The sequence below is a fragment of the Lissotriton helveticus genome, chromosome 12, assembly GCF_964261635.1.
Source record: "Lissotriton helveticus chromosome 12, aLisHel1.1, whole genome shotgun sequence".
NCBI classification, from domain to species: domain Eukaryota; kingdom Metazoa; phylum Chordata; class Amphibia; order Caudata; family Salamandridae; genus Lissotriton; species Lissotriton helveticus.
In genome coordinates, this window is record NC_136073.1 from 258124215 (window position 1) to 258145165 (window position 20951).

General features: G+C 44.6%; 1 protein-coding gene across 1 annotated transcript in view; it reads right to left on the bottom strand.

Moving 5' to 3' along the window:
- NOB1 (NIN1 (RPN12) binding protein 1 homolog) overlaps window positions 1-18690 on the bottom strand; it is an 86216-nt gene extending 67526 nt beyond the window's left edge. The window contains exon 1 of the mRNA XM_078671101.1: window positions 18536-18690. Within this exon, the coding sequence (XP_078527227.1) occupies window positions 18536-18604 (69 nt within the window). The 5' untranslated portion in view covers window positions 18605-18690. The remainder of the gene's footprint in view (window positions 1-18535) is intronic.
- Between the last annotated feature and the right edge of the window lie 2261 nt (window positions 18691-20951).

The window sequence follows — 20951 nt, forward strand, 5'->3', positions numbered from 1 at the left end:
GGTGGGCTGATTGTTAATTTTAATACCAAGGGTCTTGACCGTGGAAGAAGGGACAGGAGGGGAACCAAGAGTGGAGGGCCAGAAAGAAGAGGTCCAGGGACTGGAAGAGCCACCAGTGAGCACCAACTCGGTTTTATCCGGGTTCAGCTTCAGATGGTTGTGGCTCATCCAGTCCCTGATGAAGATCATAATAGCTTGAAAATTGGAAATAGCGTGAGGGGAAGAGGAGAGGTTGAAGACAAGCTGGAGGTCATCCGCATAATTATATACAGTGACCTCCAGCTGCTGAAGTGCAAAGATAAGAGGGTAGATATAGAGATTGAACAATAAAGGGGAAAGAGAGGAACCCTGGGGGACACTACAAGTGATCTTAAGTGGAGCTGCCGTGAACTCCCCCAGCCGGACCGCCTGGGTGCGATCCCGCAGGAAGGACGAGAGCCAAACTAGTGCTGAGCCCCCGATTCCCGCCGCTCTGATACGTGAAAGCAAGATGGAATGATCCACCGTATCAAAAGCGGCGGAGAGATCGAGGAGCACCAGGGCTTGATGTTTGTTTTGGTCCAAGCCCTCCCTGAGGTTGTTCAGGACCGACACCAGGACGGACTCAGTAGAGTGCTTGGGACGGAAACCCGCTTGGCAGGGCGCCAAGCCTCCCGTAGCTTCCACATGGGCACTGAGAACCGAGGCAACATGGCGCTCAAGCACCTTGCCCAAGTATGGCAACAAGGAGATGGGCCGATAGTTAATTAAGATAGCTGGGTCGGCGCCTGGTTTCTTCAAGATGGGCACAATGGTGGCCGCTTTAAGGGCTGGGGTCACAACCCCTTGTGAGAGGGAACTGTTAAGGAAGGTGATCGGGGGCTGTATGCAGACGGAGTAAATTTGTTGGAGGATGCGGGCAGGACAGATATCAGCTGGGGAACCTGACTTGACTTTGAGAAGTGTTTCCCAGAACACTTCTTCCGTGATGGGAGGGATTGAGGTTAGACAAGGCGAAAGGATCGGCGGGAGGGGGTCAACGTAAGTGGCAGAAGGAGGAGGGATGTTGTTCTTGATATTAGAGATTTTATCAAGAAAATAAAAATTCAAAGAATCACAGAGGGATTGAGTGGGAGGAGGTTTAGACATGCTCCTTTCTGAAAAAGCTAACTCATGAACAATAGAAAAAATTTCTCGCGACTGATTTTCTGCTGTTAGAATTTTGGCTGAGAAATAGGTGGTTTTAGCTCCTAAAATAGCTTTTTTGTACTCCTGCCGTAGTGTGAGGTAACGGGTTTTCAGTAGGGGGCAATATTCCCTTCTCCATAATCTCTCAGCGCGCCGGAGAGACAGTTTTTTTTCCTTTAAGTCTTTGTCAAACCACCGATTCGCCTCCTTAGATCTTTTGATTGATATCCGGCGTAGGGGGGCTGATAGATTGCAGCCTCCCGCAAGCCAGGTGTCAATCTCAGTAGCTGGAGACGACGATGGTAAGCCAGCTAAATCGGGTGCAGAGACTAGGAGGGAGGATGATAATGAGGTCAGATCGACACGGTTCCAATTCCGTGCCCAGATGTTTTTTTCCAGCGAGATCTTGACTGATAGGTTAAGGTGAAGAGAGAAAAAAATAAAGGCATGGTCAGACCATGGACAAGGGGACACTGATATGGAGGAAATGGAGTAGTTAAGAGACCAGACTTGGTCTAACACGTGTCCACCAATATGTGTGGGGACTTGGATGCGGGGGATAAAGTTTAATGAATAAAGCAATTCTGTAAATTGCTTTGAAGCTGGGCATTCTGACGGATCGTTGGGCCAGTAGTTGAAATCACCCAATATAAGGACAGAAGCATAATTGACCGCTAGCGTGGCTAATAGATCCTGAAATGCTGATGTAAACTGGAGAGTATTCTGGGGTGGTCGATAAGTAAGTAAACAGATAAGTGGGGGGGAAAAGGTGACAGAGCGAGCCACGAGGTAATCAACAGAGTCGATAGGAGTGGAAGGGAGGAGTTGAAAGTTGTACTCTTTTTCCCTGCAGGACGATCGACCCGAAGGGCCGCGTAGGCAGGGGGGAGAGCCGCTAAGAGAGATGGCAAAGAGGACTCGCAAAACCACGTCTCAGTTAGACACAATATATCTGGCTTCTGGGAGTCGAGCAAGATAAACAGATCTTGGTGGTGTTTCACAGCCGACCTAGAGTTCAATAAAATGAAGGACAGGGAGGAATGGGGGAGTAGGAGGGGATGGACGGGACACCAAAGTAGGAGGGCTGAGACCGAGGGCAGAGATGTTACTGCTAATGGAAAGAGGAAGCGGCCAATTGCCTTGCAGATGTTTCAGACTCTCCGAGGAGTAGGCGATGAGAGGGGCAGAGTGACGTGCCCCTAGTCCCGGTCGGCCGCGGACGGGCGCAGACGGGCTTAACTCCGGCGCGCCTACGACGCGCCCGCTGCGCTCGTCCGCTGCGCTGACACATGTGGGCCGTTGAAATAGGATGGTGGCGAGGGGGGTGTGGCGAGGCTCTAGCTCGCTAACCAACCCGTTCCAAGATGGCGCCCGCGGCCGCTGGGGAGCCCGTTAGGCGGTGAGCCCACAGCAGGCGGCTTGGCCTCTACACGAGTGGCGATCCACTCAGAAGGTGAGGGTCCCCGCTAGTAATCAGCGGAATGGAAGTGGGGTATTTAAAAGAATGAGGTCACTGCTCGTAGTCAGCAGGGCCAGGTTGGGTAAAATACTGCTCGTAATCAGCAGAACAGAAGTTAAACTAAAACTAATGGCAGCGCTCCAACAATCGCGCGTTAGCCCCCTGCCACAGGGCTACTTGCAATCACTAGGAGAGAAGGGGGTGGTCCTAAAATAGGATGGTGGCGAGGGGGGTGTGGCGAGGCTCTAGCTCGCTAACCAACCCGTTCCAAGATGGCGCCCGCGGCCGCTGGGGAGCCCGTTAGGCGGTGAGCCCACAGCAGGCGACTTGGCCTCTACACGAGTGGCGATCCACTCAGAAGGTGAGGGTCCCCGCTAGTAATCAGCGGAATGGAAGTGGGGTATTTAAAAGAATGAGGTCACTGCTCGTAGTCAGCAGGGCCAGGTCGGGTAAAATACTGCTCGTAATCAGCAGAACAGCAGAACAGAAGTTAAAATAAAAGTGTAGTGTAGACAATAGTAGTTTTTATATAAATATATATGAAAAATAATTTCAATATATAAATATATATCAAAAATAATTACAAAAATTAACAGTGCATTGTGTACCCAGTGCACATGAAACCTACAACAATTTGTGACCAACATAAATGTTTTCCAGGCAAATATTAAAGTCGACCAGCCAAAGAAATCTGTAGTAGGGATGGTTCGCTTTGTTTTCGTCTACTGCGTTTTCGAACCCTGTAGGGATGAGGGGGCTCTTCAGGACCTAACGATATAGGGGCTTCTGAAAGAATGAATGGCCTGTCATCGGGATACGTGTGCACCTCAGGAGGTGAAGAGTGAAAACAGTTACTCACATGGGACGCTGCCGGGCGCCCAACGAGGGGAAGGGGAGAGAGGACAGGGAAGCTGAGCTGCACCACGGTGCAGCTGCTTATGCAAAATGATTGTACGCTCCGGATAGCGTGTATTGAAAGGCCCGGCCTCACAATGGATGTCCTTGTTCAATTCAATAATGTTGCAATGATATTTTTACTTCATGGAAGAGGGTTTATAGAGGTCACAACAGTCCGTGTACCTGGCTGAAAATAGATGAAGGGCACAGAGAAGCATCAGCGCGTGCCTTCGCTACGCGCTGGCAAAAAAACACTTACGCCTGTGTCCCACGCTGCAATGTCTGCAAGACAGGATGCCATATGGACAACACAGGAGTTGGAGATACGAGCAACCCTCATCTTTATATAGGGACGCGTGCGAGCGATATGAAACATTCCAGGGACAGAATGAACCAACTGCACCTGGAGATACCCAAGGATATTTATTTTAATATTTTAACAAGGAAAATCAGCAGTGGGCATGGCAGCAACGAATATATAAAAGGTCTTGTTTCATAGACAAATTATTCATTTTGTGGGATGGGGAGACAACAGAACTAAAGGAGTTCATCTTGAAATTAAACAATAATAAGGTCAACATTAAACTTAGCTCGCCCATCAGTAAGACACACTGTGTGTTTTTGGACGAAAATTGGATGTCCAGGATGGAGATCTGGTTGAAACCATCCACAGAAAAGTCATGGACACTAACTCGGGCTTACATGCCAACAGTGAACACCCAGCAGCATTGAAATGGAGTATTCCATATAGCCAAATGCTAGAGTGAAAAGAATCTGGTCAACAGAAGAACAATTGGCAAAAGAAATAAGAGGAACGATAGAAAGATTCATCCAACGGGGCTACCCGAGAAGTGTATTACAGGATGCCAGTGAAAAGAGTCAGAAAAAAGACACAAGCACAGGTACTCTATCCAACAGAAAAAGAAGATAAAAAGAAAATTGAAATGAAAAGACTCTTTTTGGAATATGAATTCAGCACATCCCACAATAAAGAGAATATTGAAGAAGAATTGGAACATATTGCGAAAATAGAATCTCATCAAAGATGTGGTGGATCAAAGCCCCAGAATAACTTTTTTTTTTAAACCAAGTCTTTGGGAGATATCCTGATAAGGCGTCATTTGGAAGCAACCAGAGAAAATAAATGGCTAGCAAGCAACATAAAGGCTTCATAGAATGTAGCCCATTTAGAGCTTGCCAGTTTGGGATCAATAGGAAAACATTTGCAACATTAGATGGCGAAAGAACAATACAAGGAAGAATTACTTGCAAGACTGAAATCATAGAATATGCCCTTGGATGCAACTGCAATAATTATTATGTGGGCAGAACTATTAAACAAACTACGAATATTACAACACGAGGGCTATCAAAATTGGAGACATGAGTTACCCAATGGCTAATAATTTCTAGAATGTGCACGATCGCTCCCTGAAAGGTTTCGGTTACTTAGGAATTAAGCAGATACCGAAACTTTTTTGAGGAGAGAACAGGGAGCAAGAATTGAGAAGAGAAGAATCAAAACTAATAATCATGATGGGTACAGAAATTCCAGCAGGACATAATACAGATGCTGAACTTTCTGTACATCTTTAGCTATCGAGTACAAGCCCTCATAAGAAAGAAAGAAAAAAAGAGAAGATTCCCTCTTTTTCAAAATGGATGGAAACCATGGATGGTTATGAAGCACATTTGTTCTGGGATCCCTTGGACATGGTTGTAATTATGGCACTTTAAAATGAGAAATAAGCGTACCCGATTACAGGAAGTTTTAACAAATATATAAATTGGATAGGTGAATGAGATATCTGGTAGAGACTAGAATGAAAAGAACATGGGGGCAAATTGCAATGACAGGCAGTGTAAATAGATCCATTTTAGTTCCAGCTATTTGTTACGGTCAGGTTCATAAATAGAGCATATGGAAGTCAGGCGAAGAATCCGTCCTGTAGGTCACACAGGGCAAATCGTGTAACTAAATACATCAAGTACCATAGTTTATCCTTTAGCATAGAATAGTATGTCACTTTAATAGAGTAAATGTAATAGCACAAGATCCTTTAAGGGGATCCTGCAATAATGGTACATGGGGCAGTATAAGGTCAACAGACAGTACTCACCTCGTAAAGAAGAAGTGAAGAAGTAATGCACATGTAACGTTATTGAGAGTAACAAGTGCAATATCATTAGACGTTTTTAGCCCTTGTCACTTTAGTAGAATAATGCATTTTAGAGTAAAAAGTGCAATAACGAAACATATGAAATTCTGGAGTTAGACGCATAACATGTGTTATAGGATACATAGTGTAGTAAAAAAGTGCATCAGGCACTTTAGTTTATTTCCAACTTGGATTAGCATTAACCACTTTAATAGAACAGGTGCAATAGCACAAGACACCATTGAACGATAGTGCAATGTTCTCCCCATCTTTCAGCTGGAGGGTCATGTGTTAGACTTGGCATCTTTGGTGTGGTTTCCCCTGCATTTTTGCCTCTACATCCTGTATTTTTGATGCTTTGCTGGATTTTGTTTTTGCTGGCTTAGATGCTTTGGGCACTTCTCCACTGCTGAATAGTGTCAAAGTGCAAGTGCTCCCTGTGTAAATTGTTGTTACAATTGGTTCTCCATGATTGGCATATTTGATTTTCTGGTAAGTCCCTAGTAAAGTTTACGGAAGTGTGCCTGGGCCTGTAAATGAAATGCTACTAGTGGGCCTGCAGCACTGAATGTGCCACACACGAGTAGCCCTGAAAAGGTATTTCAGACCCGCCACTACAGTGTCTGTGCGCAGTTGTTAAATTGCCATGTCGACTTGTCAAGGGCACCCACTTGCCAAGCCCTAACCTTCCCTTTTCTTACATGTAAGACACCCCTATGGTAGGCCCAAGGTAGCCCCCCACCCCCAAGGGCAGGGTGCAGTGTATGTGAAAGGTAGGACACGTACTGGTGTATGTGACATGTGCCGATAGTGAAATACTGCCAATTTTCTTTTTCACTATTGAAAGGCTTTCTTCCCCATAGGATATAATGGGAAATGTTTTGTAACATCTTACAAGTATAACTTCCCATTGGGACAAGATAGGGAAATAAAGTTTAAGCTCTCTGAACTCAGAATGTAATAATACATATTTTAGTAAATATGTTTTTTTAATTGTGTGTTTGAAAATGCCACTTTTAGAAAGTGGGAATTTTCTTGTTTAATCATTCTGTGACCCTCTACCTGTTTGTGTATTGACTGTCTGGTTTTGAGTGACGGGGGCTGGGGATGTGTATTCACTGTAGACAGCCACGGGGGTAGAGGTGCACCTAGCCCTTCCCATATGACACAGAGCTGAGCTGAATAGACCGTGGCTGAATTTTGAGTAATGGGAGGAGATTTCCTTGCACCTGAATAGGGCCTGTCTCCCTTGCACAATGATGTCTCCATCCCCTGTGGTCATACTGCACCAGTGAGGACGAAACTGGTTTGGACTGGGCCCAGAGACCCTTGCACAAAGGTAAGGGTCTCTCCGAGGAGAAATCCCCACCACGAATGGAGACGTTTCCTGTGAGCAGCGAGACTATAATCTACTGAGTTTTTTGCCCGACTCAGAGTATATATCAGAATTGGATGGAATTCAAGGCCCGGCTGACTAATCCGGCTTGGCCTTCCCTCTCTTCATGAACGGATATCCCCCCCAAGTGTTTGCTCTCGCTCTGCACTCTGGAGCATACGCACCACCACTCCTTTCTCCAGCCCTCAGTTAGGGGCTCTTCATGCTAACCCCCCCCTTTTCTTTCACTCCTGTCCTGAGGAAGACCCCGGCGTAAGGGAGCAAACAACCTACTACTCTGTAGGGGTCGAATTGTTGACATCTGTAATATTAGCCAGCTTGACCAACATCGATTTATTACTGTGTTACTGTTTTAAACCATGGCTATATAATGTTTGGATATAGTGTGAATAATCTGGCTTTAAATATTAGCCCTCTTACTTTTTAAGCAACAGATTTTGTGATTCACACTTTGTTTTATTCACCCTCCTAGCCTCACTTCAACCACAATACCTTCACCCTCTCCCCCCCACTTTTCCTCCTGGGGCACTGTACTTGTTTGACATTGTGGAGACAAATGTTATGAACCAATGTATGTTCAGAGTGATTAAATAACACTTAATTAAGTATACCACGTTTCTTCTATTGCTCTATTGAATATTGGGAGCACTTTCCCTGCATTTCCGCACGCCGTACCTGATTCTGCCCCTCAGCTGGGACATTCCTGCCCGTTTCTTTCTGCCGGTCTCCTCCCGCCGCTGCGTGCCTTCTGTCACCTGGCACTTGCAGCCGCAGTGGGGGGGGACCCTACAACCACCATTAGTCTCAGCGGTAGGAAGCCGCCCCCACCCATTGCGCGCCCTGAGGCGCTTTAAATTTGAAGGTGAACATCGGAGGAGCGGGTTGCTCTATTGAATATTGGGAGCACTTTCCCTGCGTTTACGCACGCCGTACCTGATTCTGCCCTTCAACTGGGACATTCCTGCCTGTTTCTTTCTGCCGGTCTCCTCCCGCCGCTGCGTGCCTTCTGTCACCTGGCACTTGCAGCCGCAGTGGTGGGGAGACTACAACCACCATCAGTCTCAGCGGCAGGAAGCCGCCCCCACCCATTGCGCGCCCCGAGGCGGTTTAAATTTGAAGGTGAACTTCGCGTCGCGGGACACGCCGGGCTTAGCCTGGGCAAAGGGCGGGCCGTCTGTGGCCGTCCGGGGCTGGGGTGGGCCCTGTCCCTTTAATCGAGCCCTCCTGGACGTACACAGTTAGACTATACTCTCTAATATTGACTCAGGACTACCCTTTCATAATTAATTTGTCTGTCCTTACGGATACTGCTGCATGTCTTTATTTTTCATTGTGGTTTAAGGTGTTTTTAATTACGCTCTTGAATATATCACATCATGGCCTCTCGCCCCTTCAAAGGTAGACCCTCTCTAGAGGTAGGGTCAATCAGAGGGACTCTGGATAATTTTATTACCAGGGCCACCTCAGTATTAGAAAGGGAAATAGTCTTAGCAGAGCGACGCTTGTCCGCAGAACACCTTAATAACAAACGTTTGTCTGCAGAACACCTTAACAACAAACGCTTGTCTGCAGAACATTTTAACAACAAGCGTTCGTCTCTGGGCTCCATTCAACTAGCGACCACACCACACACCACTAAACAAATAGATTCCCCAGTTAACAACTCAACAAGTGAAAATAGTATACCACTACTTTTACAAGATAGAACACCATCAACTAAAGCATATAGCATTCAAAGTATGGATGTCTCCAGCTCCTCTTCCAATTCCCCATCAGCAGTGATAGTCTTATCAGGGAATCCTACATCATTGGCAAAGTCCCCACAAATCGAGACCCAGAAGTCCAAAAGTAAAAGATCAGCCCAAGGTCCCCCACCGAAAAAAAGAAAGAGGGGACAGGGGTGAGGGAATCCTATCGCCCGACGCCCGAACCAACTAGAATGTTATGAAGGGCAAGAAGATTTATTGTCTATTTTGCCCGACGGACAAGCAGACATTAAATCACAAAAAAAGAAATGAGCTGTCGGCACTCTGGGGCTCAAGGGCAAATGAAATGCTGTTAGAAACCCTTTAACTGGCTGGAAGACCATGACTGGGCTCTATCTAGCCAGTGATTGCTGGGGGAGTCTTACACTAGACGTCAGTTTTCTAGCACGGGTTCATCACTGCTGCAGCCCGCCTGCTCTTGGAGCCCAGCTGCTGAAGTGCAAGGGCGGGCGCCGAGGCAGGAAACACTTTTGCGGCTGTCTGGGTCCCAGCGCTGCGGGCAGGTCTCTGTCACTGATTGCTGCACCACTCGATCGCCCTGTCCATTGGGATCCGTCCAGGGCAGTCCACTCATCTTTGGTGCGCTGCTGGGCACTTCCTGGGATCGAGAGCGGCAAGTCGTCATCTCTGACAAAGTGAAAACTTCATCAACAGGCGAGTCAATCTGATAATGGGTGTTGTGGAAGTCAGAGCCTTAGGAAAATTATGCTAACTGTGATTCTGCATGGAATGGTCTAGTATCCCTGGGCGTGGGGGCAGGGTCACATGTGTGGCATGTTAATTTACAGTAAGGCAGGAACTTCTACACTGCCATCGGCTTATCAATGAGGCGCCTATTGCAATGCAACAATGCCACCAGCGTTGATAACGAGTGAAAACACAACTAATGGAGTCTCTAGTTAGAGACATTGACCTTTACTTTGTCAGTCTGCTTTTATGGACGAGGCCGCATTCGGGGGCTCGGAGCAAACTTTAACACCTGGCAGTCTTACAGAAAAGGCAGCTTCGCAAGTTTATGCGTGCGCTGTAAATAGAAACATTTTTTAAACTGCATCTTTTACTGGGGTTAAACAAAAAGGGTAAATTTGAATAAAAGAAACAGCACATAATGAAGCAGGCAGAAAGTATGTCCGTGTTCCAGGCAATGTTATGTGTGCAGCGTATTTCACACAGCTCACTAAAACGTGGGCCACTCATGGCGTCTGAAAAATCATAATTTCCACATTTTTGCCTGGGGTCTCCGTTCCTAATGCCATCCCCCACAGACTTGCTTGCCTTTTCCTTATTCCATTGCCTCCACCTTCCCTCCACTACTTCTCGCTTAATCAGCGCCCCACTTTATTTCCTAATCTTGCTACAGCAGCAGAGGAAAAGTCTCACATCAGTGTCAATTTTACAGGCTTAATCTGGCAAGAAACCGGTTATTCTCCACGTTTGGGCACATTCCTATACTTCTATTTGGTTGCATTTCTCGGCTCTTGTACCTACTGTAAACCACCACCCACCATGCAAAGTGCTCTGGCAGTTTGTGCTAAATAAACAGAGCCGCTGTGATGTAGCAGCATTGAAGGTCTAAATTATGCAGCAGGGTTGACTGAAATATGTGGCCGCAAAAAATTATAATTATGTAGCAGAAGGCAGCACATTTTTGTTTATCGTATTACTTCATTTTTTTTTTACATTAGTATATGTTAACCCTGTCAGTGTAAATGTTTGCCTTATTACTTTCAGATTAACACCCAAATACAGCAATAGCAATGAAAAAGTGACCAGTCACTACTTGTGATGAGCTTTTCCCTGTGTGGCAGGATGGGTTACCCTCTTTTTAGAAACTTTTGATCTGGTTCAGCTAGAATCCACATTTTTGTTAAAATATGCAGTTTAGCATCATTATGTGGCAAATTATTAGGAAAACGTCTCAGCTGTAGAATCTCATTATTAGAGCGGCTCTGTTATAAATTACGCATGTACACAGGACCTGCCATCTGTGGGGGACCATCTGTTATTTACAACGATTAAAAATGGAAAAAATTGGAGAACCAAATTCAATATAAAGTAGAAATTATAAGAATGTACACTTGTAGGTTTCACAATCATGTTTTATTGACAACTGCGTGAAAGTGTACAATATACCCACCTTAATTTTATGCAACCGCTGTATTGTTGCATTTTTGTTGCACAGTTACGTCAGCAGTAAAAATGAACCCATACCAGATCCAAGGAAAAGTGACACTGCTACCTGTGTGAGCATTCGTCCTATGTAGACGTAAAGGCTTGTTTTTCTTCTCTACATAATTTGACAAGGAGTGTTTTTCCTGTGTGCCTGACTGTGTGCCTTCTTTATGCATGTGCCCATTTCGAAGTATCCACGCATCATCCCATAGACCATCAGTACTCTCAGCTTCTGGAAAAAACCACACTGATTGCACACGTTGCTGCAACGTTAAAACCTTCTCTTTCAGCAGGCTTCCCAATACTCGTATGTCAGCATCCGCCAACAGAATTCCAGGATTTTCCCAGAAGATAACAGGCACATCTGGGTGGGTAGGTGGGGGGTGGGGGACATTGGAAGGAGAGAAACAAGTGGCAGAGACTCGGATTTGAAAGAAAAAAAGTGACTACTTCACAAATCTAAGTGAGACAAACTTGCACATCTATTGCGGAACTGCACCTACTCATGTTTAGGGAGCTTACTCTTCTGGTGCCATTACTATAGCACTGCTGTGCACAAGAGAACCCTGTTGCTACTGCCTGTGCTGCAAATGCTCCTTGTGTGGGAGAAGAATGTGGAGATTAAGCAGTGAGTGCACAATAGTATAATCACACCTCACCTGCCCAGGAATGCAAATGGTGTGATTGATTTAACTGCCCATTACGGCCTCTTGTGTATTTGTACTTGTGGATACTGCGTCAGTGGACCACAGCACCTCTGCCATGCAATGTTGGCTGCCCCATGAATCGTTCATAAGCTCTGCCAAAAAGTGCAGTTATTCCCATCCACACTTTTATCATATCATGTTCACATGTGAGTATTTTTAAAGCTGGACAGCTATGAGTTGACCCTAGGATGGCGAACACCAGTCTGTCCTACAGGTACACATTCCGACACAGAGCGCAGACTAGTAATTGACTACATTTCCTGAAGTATATTTGTCATAGACTGTCTTCAGGTACTACAGGAAATTTTGTCAAAGGCATACTGGTTGATAATTGGGTGCAGTGCAAACTGACACATCCACGCACATATTGTACAACAGTTGCATAACAGTTGCATTTAAGGATGCATGACCATGCACTGCATAATTGGTCCTGTGCTTGAAATAATGTTGCACAGTATGTTGCACTGATTACAGTGCAGGTTCTCGCCGTGCAGATCCACCTTAGTGATTTATGGAATAGGTGGGGCAAGCAGATATCTTCCCAGGACAAGTAGATTTCTGTAAACGTTTGTCCAGTGGCCAAGTAGATTTTTGACAAATTTCCACACCCCTGCGGGGAGGCAGTAATTTTAGCAAATGTGGCAAAACACTAAACTCCACGGGCCCTCAAAAGGACCAACCGCAACTTCTAGATTAGCCGAACACAAACATGATTCTTCAACAGATATACCACCCAAGGATTTATTGGGAAGTATAGAGCAATTGCTTAGATCACTTTTTTTGCCACTCATTGAGAGAATGAAGAGAGTAGCTCAACAACTGGGTTCACTGGAAAAGGCGACTGCAAACAACACCGATTTAATTAAGAAATTATCTGTGCCCAGTACATCACATTTAACTAGTGTTATCCCAACTAAACTAAACACACACATGGAAGTACTCCCTACCAAACCAGTGACCATTAACGATCCACCTTCGGCTAATATTATAGCTCTGAGGCGGAAGAAAATAACTGAGAAAAAGAATAAGGAGGCAGAGACAGGAGTGCAACTCCGTGTTTCCGAGACCCCCGGACTAAAACCCCTATAACCCCTGTTCCTGGAAAGATAGATGGAGGAAAAAAGCTACAAATTGATCTGCCACCGGAGGCGGTGTCGCTTGTTGTGGTACTCGCAGGGGTCCCAGTGCTAGAGAATGGGACAAGAGAAGATTATTACCAACTAAAGAATAAAGTCGTATATTGGTTACAACAAAATAGACCACTTCCCCCAAATATCAACGGGGAAATTCTTCACGTACGGCGAGTAGACTGGGTGGGACACAGATTAAAAGAAATTCAGGGAGACACAATCATTATCAACTTTAGAGACCGTCAGGCAGTCTCGCATATTACTGATTGGTTTCGAGAGAAAGGAAGCAGTGCCATTACACCATACGATTTAACCTACTTTTACCCTCGGGCTCTGTTGACTAATCCCCTGATTCCCCGGGTTCCGTCTTTATTCCACACGCAAGGTCCTAGTTTTAATATCCCTACCCATAACCGTTTTGTTGCCCTTTCGGGTCTGGATGGGGGTAGATTGACTCCCTTCCCTGAGAGGCTTGAATGGGACTATAGATAGCAAGTGTAGGGAAATACATACGAGCCATGACTCCAATGCCTGTCTCAAACCAGTCATACACCATCTTAAGTCAACACAGGTTCAAGATCAAGGCATTGACCCATTGGAGGGGGACACGGGGTGGAACCAGTTGCCCTTTCTTTCTGGGGCATCAACGGCACCCAACGCAGAACTAGTCGTCACATCATCATTAGGCATGGTGGGATGCAGCAGGGAGGGAAGCAATCCACAAATTGTTCTTTTGTATTGGAATATTGCAGGCCAGCGCTCTAAGCTAACAAATGAGGTTTGACTCAATTTTACCCAAAAGTTTAAAATCCTATGTTTTCAGGAGACCTGGGCGGTAGAAGAGATCCACATGGAAGGCTATAAAACCTATTTCTCACCTGCTCAACGAAGCACCTCTGGCAGAGCAAAAGGAGTTTTAACGATTTACATATCAAACCTACTCAAAGTAGCTGAAATAACACCTATTAAATTGGAACCCAATTTTCAGATCCTTAACATCCGTCTAAATAAAAAGGAAACTTTCCTCTTGGTGAATTTTTATAACAATCTCTCTGAGGGAGAATCAGTGAGCTTAGTATGCCTCATTCGCTTATTATTATTAGCCAGAATAACGAGGTCACCAAAAGAGGCAAAAATTATCTGGGGAGGAGACTTCAATCTGGCTCCATGTCAGGATACCAATCGAAACATTTGTGGCATCCATGACGAGAGCGACAAATCTATTCTACATTTTAGGCACACGACTCTAGGCAGCTGTTTAAATGAAATTTTGTTCGATTGGGACCTGGTAGTGGCGAACAAATTGACCAACTCAGACACAGTAATGGCTACCACCTTTCATGGGAGAGGTTCTCAAAGCACAATAGTTCACATCCTTGTTTCTAATGGAGTGAAGAACATAGATACGCTACTCACCGTACATGAAAACGTTCTGAGTGATCACTACCCCCTCAGTATTACCGCCCCCTTGATACAAAATTTTAAAAGTGATCTTGTTAGTACCCGGCACAAAACAATATATCGCTGGACAGGCTTAATGGCTACTCGTTAAAGTGGGGAAAGGTCGACCCCAGAGCAATAGCCAAAATAGTAATATCAAATACCCTCCTTCCTATTCAGAAATGTTTAGATATAGATACACCAGAAGTAGAAGTTATCGCCAACTTCGGCATGGTATTAAAAGCCATAAACGAAGTGCTGTGGATAAAAGTGAATCAACTATCAAAGAAGAGGAAGGGCTGGTTTATTCACAGTTGCACGGTAGCCTACTCAAATTTAAAACAGGCTTTACGGAAGACAGAGTCCCTCACGAGATCACTACTTTAAGAAAACTATATAATTCTGCAATAAAGGTCAGGAAAATTAAGCTAAAACAACTTTGGGATCAACTCCACGAGAGTTGCACTTACAAAAACAGTGCTGCCTTCTGGTTAGTGGTTAAGTCCACCTTCTTGAATGAACTATTCTGCACTATGCTCCTACCAGAGCTCTTCGCTCTGCTAGTCTTAACCTTGTCATAGTGCCTTGTTTTAAAAGGGCTAGAGTGGGTGGTCGCTCGTTTTCAGTGCTGGCGGCTGCTCTTTGGAATTCTCTTCCAGCTCCACTCCGCTCAATTTCAGATCTGCTTCCTTTTAGGAAGACCTTGAAGACTTTTCTTTTCTCCACAGTTTAGTCTGTTTTTTGTCCAGCTTTCTTAATCGTGTTGTGTTATTCAGATCTCCAAGCGCCGGGACGCCTCTTGGCTGCGGCATCCGCGCGCTATATAAAAAATAGTTAACATAACATAACATAACATAACATAATGTTAACTCCCCAAGAATGGGGTGGCCATTGACAAAAAGGAATGGGTCGAGCACTTTTACAAGATCTTTTCCAAAGTCACTGGGGTTGTAAATATTTATGAAACACATTTTTGTGCCCAAATACATACCCCGGGCCCAGATGGGGTGCCCATAGAATTTTTTAAAGCTCAGAAGGATCTCTGGACCCCTCTTCTGACTAGGGTCTTGAACGCATCTTGTGCGACAGGCCTCATGGAGTCATGGACCAAATCAATATTGGTCCCCATTTTTAAAAAAGGTGATCGGGGGTCTGTAACTTGCTATCGTCCAATCTCCCTGTTAGATTCTCTCAGTAAAATGGCGGGCCGCGTAATCCTTGAGCGTCTACAGGATTGGGCAGACGACTGTAAGATTATATCAGACCTTCAATATGGGTTCCGTGAGGGACTTGGGACCATCGATCAAGCCCTAAACTTGTCACTGCTGATAGACAAGTATGTAAACATCAAAGGAGGAGCACTCTATATAATCTACGTAGATCTATCAGCTGTGTTTGATTGTGTGTGCCACGCTAAATTATGGTCGGTTCTTCTAGAGATGGGGGTACCACTGAACCTGGTAACTTTCCTGAGGGAATTGCATTCAAACGCGACTGCAAGGGTGAGGTTTGGACTTGGGGGAGAGTTAACCGCGTTGTTCGCAGTGGAGAAAGGAGTCAGGCAAAGTTGCGTCCTGGCCCCTTTCTTTTCACACTCTATACCAACAGATTGGAGAGGGAGATGATTAAGGGGAGCCAGGACCTTCCTTTAGGGAACAACCGCCCGATCCCTGCGTTCCTCTACGTGGACGACGCGGTGATACTAGCCCGTGCCCCCCTTGAACTCAAAGAGGCATTGAACAGATATTCCGCTTTCATGGCAAATTTGGACCTAAATATCAACATTAGGAAAACATTTGTCATGAAGGCAGGGTTGGGTTACAAAGGTAAAACGAGGAACATCTACTTAAATCATGAAAAACTAGCGATCACACAAAAATAGGAATAATGATTGACAATAACTTTCCTGGAAACCGGCAATAGAAACAAGGAAACTCCTTTTTATAAGAACCGCTACAGCTCTTGTCAATTTCTCAAGGAAACTGGGGAAGAGAGCCCCCTTGGAACTTGCCAAGATCTACAAAGCCAAATGTCTCTCGGTGGCATTGTATGGGGCGGGTGTTTGGGGCCACGTAGCATTGGACGAGTTACAGAGGGTAGAAAATACCTTTCTGAGGTATCTTCTTTCGGTACCTAAGAGCACGGCTACTTTCTCCTGTCACATAGAGTTGGGTCTTTCCCACATGATGGACATAGCAAAAATCCAACCACTTTTACTGTGGCGGCGAATCTGGTCATCGGAAAAAACAACTTTTTCTCAGACGATAATTTCTGACTGCATGGCCATGGAGAATGCACACAAATCAAGATGGCTGTCATGTGAAAAGGTTTCTAGTCGACATAGGATGGAACATTTTTTATCAGGATCCCCTCTCAGTCCGTGAAGTGCCCAAAAAAGTTTTTCAGACAAAATGTCTCAGTCACCACAAAGAACTGCGCCTTACGAGCGAGGTTATGAAACCATCGGCTAGACACAGTTTGGGTATCCAAACCACACCTGCTATTCAGCCCTACCTAACCTATAACACCACTAGCTATGAACGTTTTCTTTTGGTAAGGTTTAGGCTGAATCTTTTTCACCGACTGGTTGCCTTTCCAACAAGAAGCAATTGGGTAAAAAATCTTCCCCCTTGTCCCTCCGACGACATCTCCACCCAATATACCATTCACACTATTCGCTTTTGTAAGTTTTACAGTGATATCAGAAAGAAATGGCTTATACCACTGTTAAGGCTAATGGGTTTTAGAAGATGTCGCCCAGCATTTCTCTTCTTACAGTTTCTGGAGGGAGAAAGGTTGGTTATCACAGTTGCCAGCTTTCTGAGGTGCATTGTTCGCGATAGAACTAACTTAGAGTGATTAAATGAAATTAAAAGCTATAACATACTTATCCATCTGTGGTTCACTGTTTTTCTACCACGTAATATACCGCTGTTCCCTATTTTTTCTATGTTCCTTGTCCTATCTTTGATTGTTAAGTTTTATATATAACTTTTCTCATAAAATGCTTCAATTACGCATCACAAGTTGCAACAACCCTATAGAAGGAATATGTCCTCGAGGTCGTATCTATCCCTTCATATGTGGAAAGTCTCTTAAAGATTGTATATAAATATATAAAGATATTGTAAACATTTTAAATTGAAGATGTATATCTACACATCCCATCTATTTTAATTTCTTCAAGAGGCCATACAAAAGGAATTGTGAGGAGAGATACCCTTGATGGTACATGGGTTTTTAAACCTGTAATATTGTAGTTAATTTTATAGTTTTTAATGTAAGTAAATGATTGAATGTATGCGTTTATGATTTTGCAACTCAAAACCGAATAAAGCCTAATTGAAATTGAAGTATACCACGTTTCTTCTATTTAATTTTTGTTGATTATCTTCAATAATTGTAGCTTGTGTGTTCATAAACTGTTTACTGGGACCACTGTTCCAATGTACTGTTCTAGACCCAGGTCCCAGTGACGTAATTTGGGTTTACCCTTCCAGGTAACAACCCTCAAACTGCTGGGGCAATATGCACGGGTCCCTCTGGCAGGTTGCAGGATAGGTTCTCGTTAAATGCTGTTCGGGTGAAGGGACTCGTCACAAAATGCAGGTGTTTATCATAAAACTTCACAGGTCTTTAAAAGACCGTTTACTTGTAAGTGAGGCTTTTGTTGTGTTTTTGCCCCTTCTTACAGTCACTCTGGTTACGGCTGGAAGAATTAGTCCCCCCAAAATCTTTTTCAGCCCCCCCGGAAATTTGGCTTTAGTTGCCCGCCTGCGGATGGCAGAAAGTGATCGATTAGAGACAGTGGGGAGCCTGGCGATTGCAAGAGCAATACCCAGATGTTATAACGCTTTGCTCTTCAGAGGCTGGGAAGCCATTCTCGGACCGTAGGTGAAATTAACTGTGCGGAAACTCAGGGTGGAGGGATCCACACAAACTGCAGGGGCTCTGGAAGAGTACATTTAGAGCTCAGAGACAGTGACGTGCGGGCTCAGTAAAGTTTGAGATCGTTCTGCCCGCACTTGACATCCTGATTATTGCTGGGCTTCCTCACGCGTGCAGGTAAACGACTCCTGAAAGTCTACAAAAGACAGTCATGGTCATGGTCATAAGTATTGCAACGAATGTGTCACCCGAGAGAAACCCCCCATACCTGAAGCGCGACTCCTGAAAGTGCACATATGCTTTCATTGTCATAAGTATTGCAATTACTGTGTCACCTCAGAGAAACCCCCGTACCTGAAGCGTGGCACCTCTCAAAAAAGCTCCTGCGTCTGCAACAACATGCTCCACCAGGGTCGCCGCCATCTTGCCCCTCGCCTGTGTCTCAGCCAATCCAAAGCCGCGTACTGTTAGGAACGGCAGATTTCCAATTGGTTACAAGTGAATTAATTACCCAATACGCACATGGTTCTAAAGACATAGAAGAGTCGGAGTACACTCGGCGGTATCATACGATTAATAATAATTATAAAGTCCTTCACGGAGTGCGTGAAAGTACAAAGTGCTACTGGTCAAACAGACTTTTAAATCTCATTTTATTTATTGTATCGTAGTTGAATAAATATAGCACTTACTGTCCCTGGCAATTCATTGAAGCGCTTCACTCGCTCTATTTGAGGGTGCAAAGAAAGGGCTCTTCAGATAGGCGTTGTGCCAACACACATTGAATATTGTAAGGCTGTGGTTCTTAATCCTTTTTTTCAATAACCTTTATATTTTAAGTAACTTAAGCGTCAAGAAAAGACAAATTATGCGAGGTACTCCAGCACATATTATGAGAAAATAATGCCATTATTTTGCCAATGTTATACTTGTTAATACTGCCTGGACATTGGTTGCACCTCTTTAGTTCCAATTTACCTCTAGAATATAACAATAACCAACAGAATGATGGATGACCAGTCAATCTTTGCAAATGGCCTTCTACTGAGCTGCAACGCATGTTACTATGCTTTTATTCATTTTTGAACTGTTTGTAGGAGAAACAAAAAACAATTTTGTTGTTAAAATTTGCTGATTATGGAGCAGATGGTGGAGTATGTGGCAGAAAATCTATAATTATTTGAAAAACGCCACAACCACACAATTGCATAATTTACATTGACCCTCGCGATGCGATATTCTGTTTGAGGCACTTGCACTGCTCCAACAAATCAATCTGGGCATATCAATTTAGTGGCTTAAAATGAGAAATTCCCTAGTTATCACAAAGGAAAGTTTCAATTCTATTAAGGACGCGGAGGCGAGGATTATGCAGATCCTTTCTCCATTTATTAAACAGCAAGTTAAAAGAACACAGAGAAAAAACAGCCATGAACTACATTGCCCATGAGGCTCAGCGGTAGTTATGGTAACCAGTCCACCAATCACAGTCCAGCCAAGTGCATATAGGAAATCCCACGACGTAGTCCTTCCTCTTTCTATTGCTGCTGGAAGTTAAGATGACCACCGTCTAGTCCGTTTTCTGATCAGAACCTAGGGTAAAAGAGAACATAATAATCTCTTGCCCAGAATAACTGGAATAAGAAACAAACATAGGAGCGTATGGAAAAATAAGCAAACCATAGCAAATGCAGTAATGAAATAAAGCGTAAGTGGAAAAAAGAAACATACAATATAAACAGTACAGTAAATGTTCAAAACATTCCAAGAAGAACACCAGAGCATTACTTCCCTGATACGAAGAACTAATCCTTGATACAGGAAATTTCCCTGGGAGGGAGGCTAGATGAAGCCAGGGCGGGATAATCCTCGCCTCCGCGTCCTTAATAGAATTGAAACTTTCCTTTGTGATAACTAGGAAATTTCTCATTCTATGTCAGGAAGCGGAGGCGAGGATTATGCAAATTTAAAGCTTACTTACCACAAGTGCAGCGGCCTCATGAATGGGCTTGAAATAAAACTTTTTAAAAGTTGATTCCGAAGACCAATCAGCCGCATTCATAATGTCTTCCAATCTGCCACCTACTTGGACGGCCTTGGAAGCCATAGCCCCTCTAGTGGAGTGAGCTCCAAAGTTCCTGACATCAATACCAGATTCAGACATGATCCATTTAACCCATCGAGCAATGGTGGGAGAGGAAACCGCTCGAAAAGGTTTCTTGATGGCAATCAGGAGTTGTCGTTCACCAGGAGGTCGAACCTCCAAAGTCATGTTCTCATAAGGCTTAATGCATCTAACCACACACAACTTAGGAGAATCCGGAAAAGCAGGATAGGATACTGACCTCGTACTACATTTGGTCCTCCTGGAAATAGTAAAGGTAACACCCTCCGGTGTAAAAACTCGGGCAGAAATGTCCAGAGCTCTGACGTCAGAAGCTCTCTTACAAGAGATAAGGCAGAGGGGAATCGCGAGTTTGGCCGAAATCTCCTTACGGGACAGAAAGTCATTATCTTGCCAAGATAAGAGATGGCGAAGAACCAAGTTAACGTCCCAGAGGCCCGAATAACGGGGCTCAGGGGGACGAGAAAGACAAATTCCTTTCAACAGCTTACAAACCCAAGGATGTTCCCCAACAGGAGACCCATCCACAAGGGAATGACCAGCAGAAATGGCTGACCTGAAGGAATTAATGGTGCAGTAAGCTAAATTCTGATGGAAAAGATCAGCAAGGAAGTTAACTACCTCAGTAACTGAGGAGCCCACGGG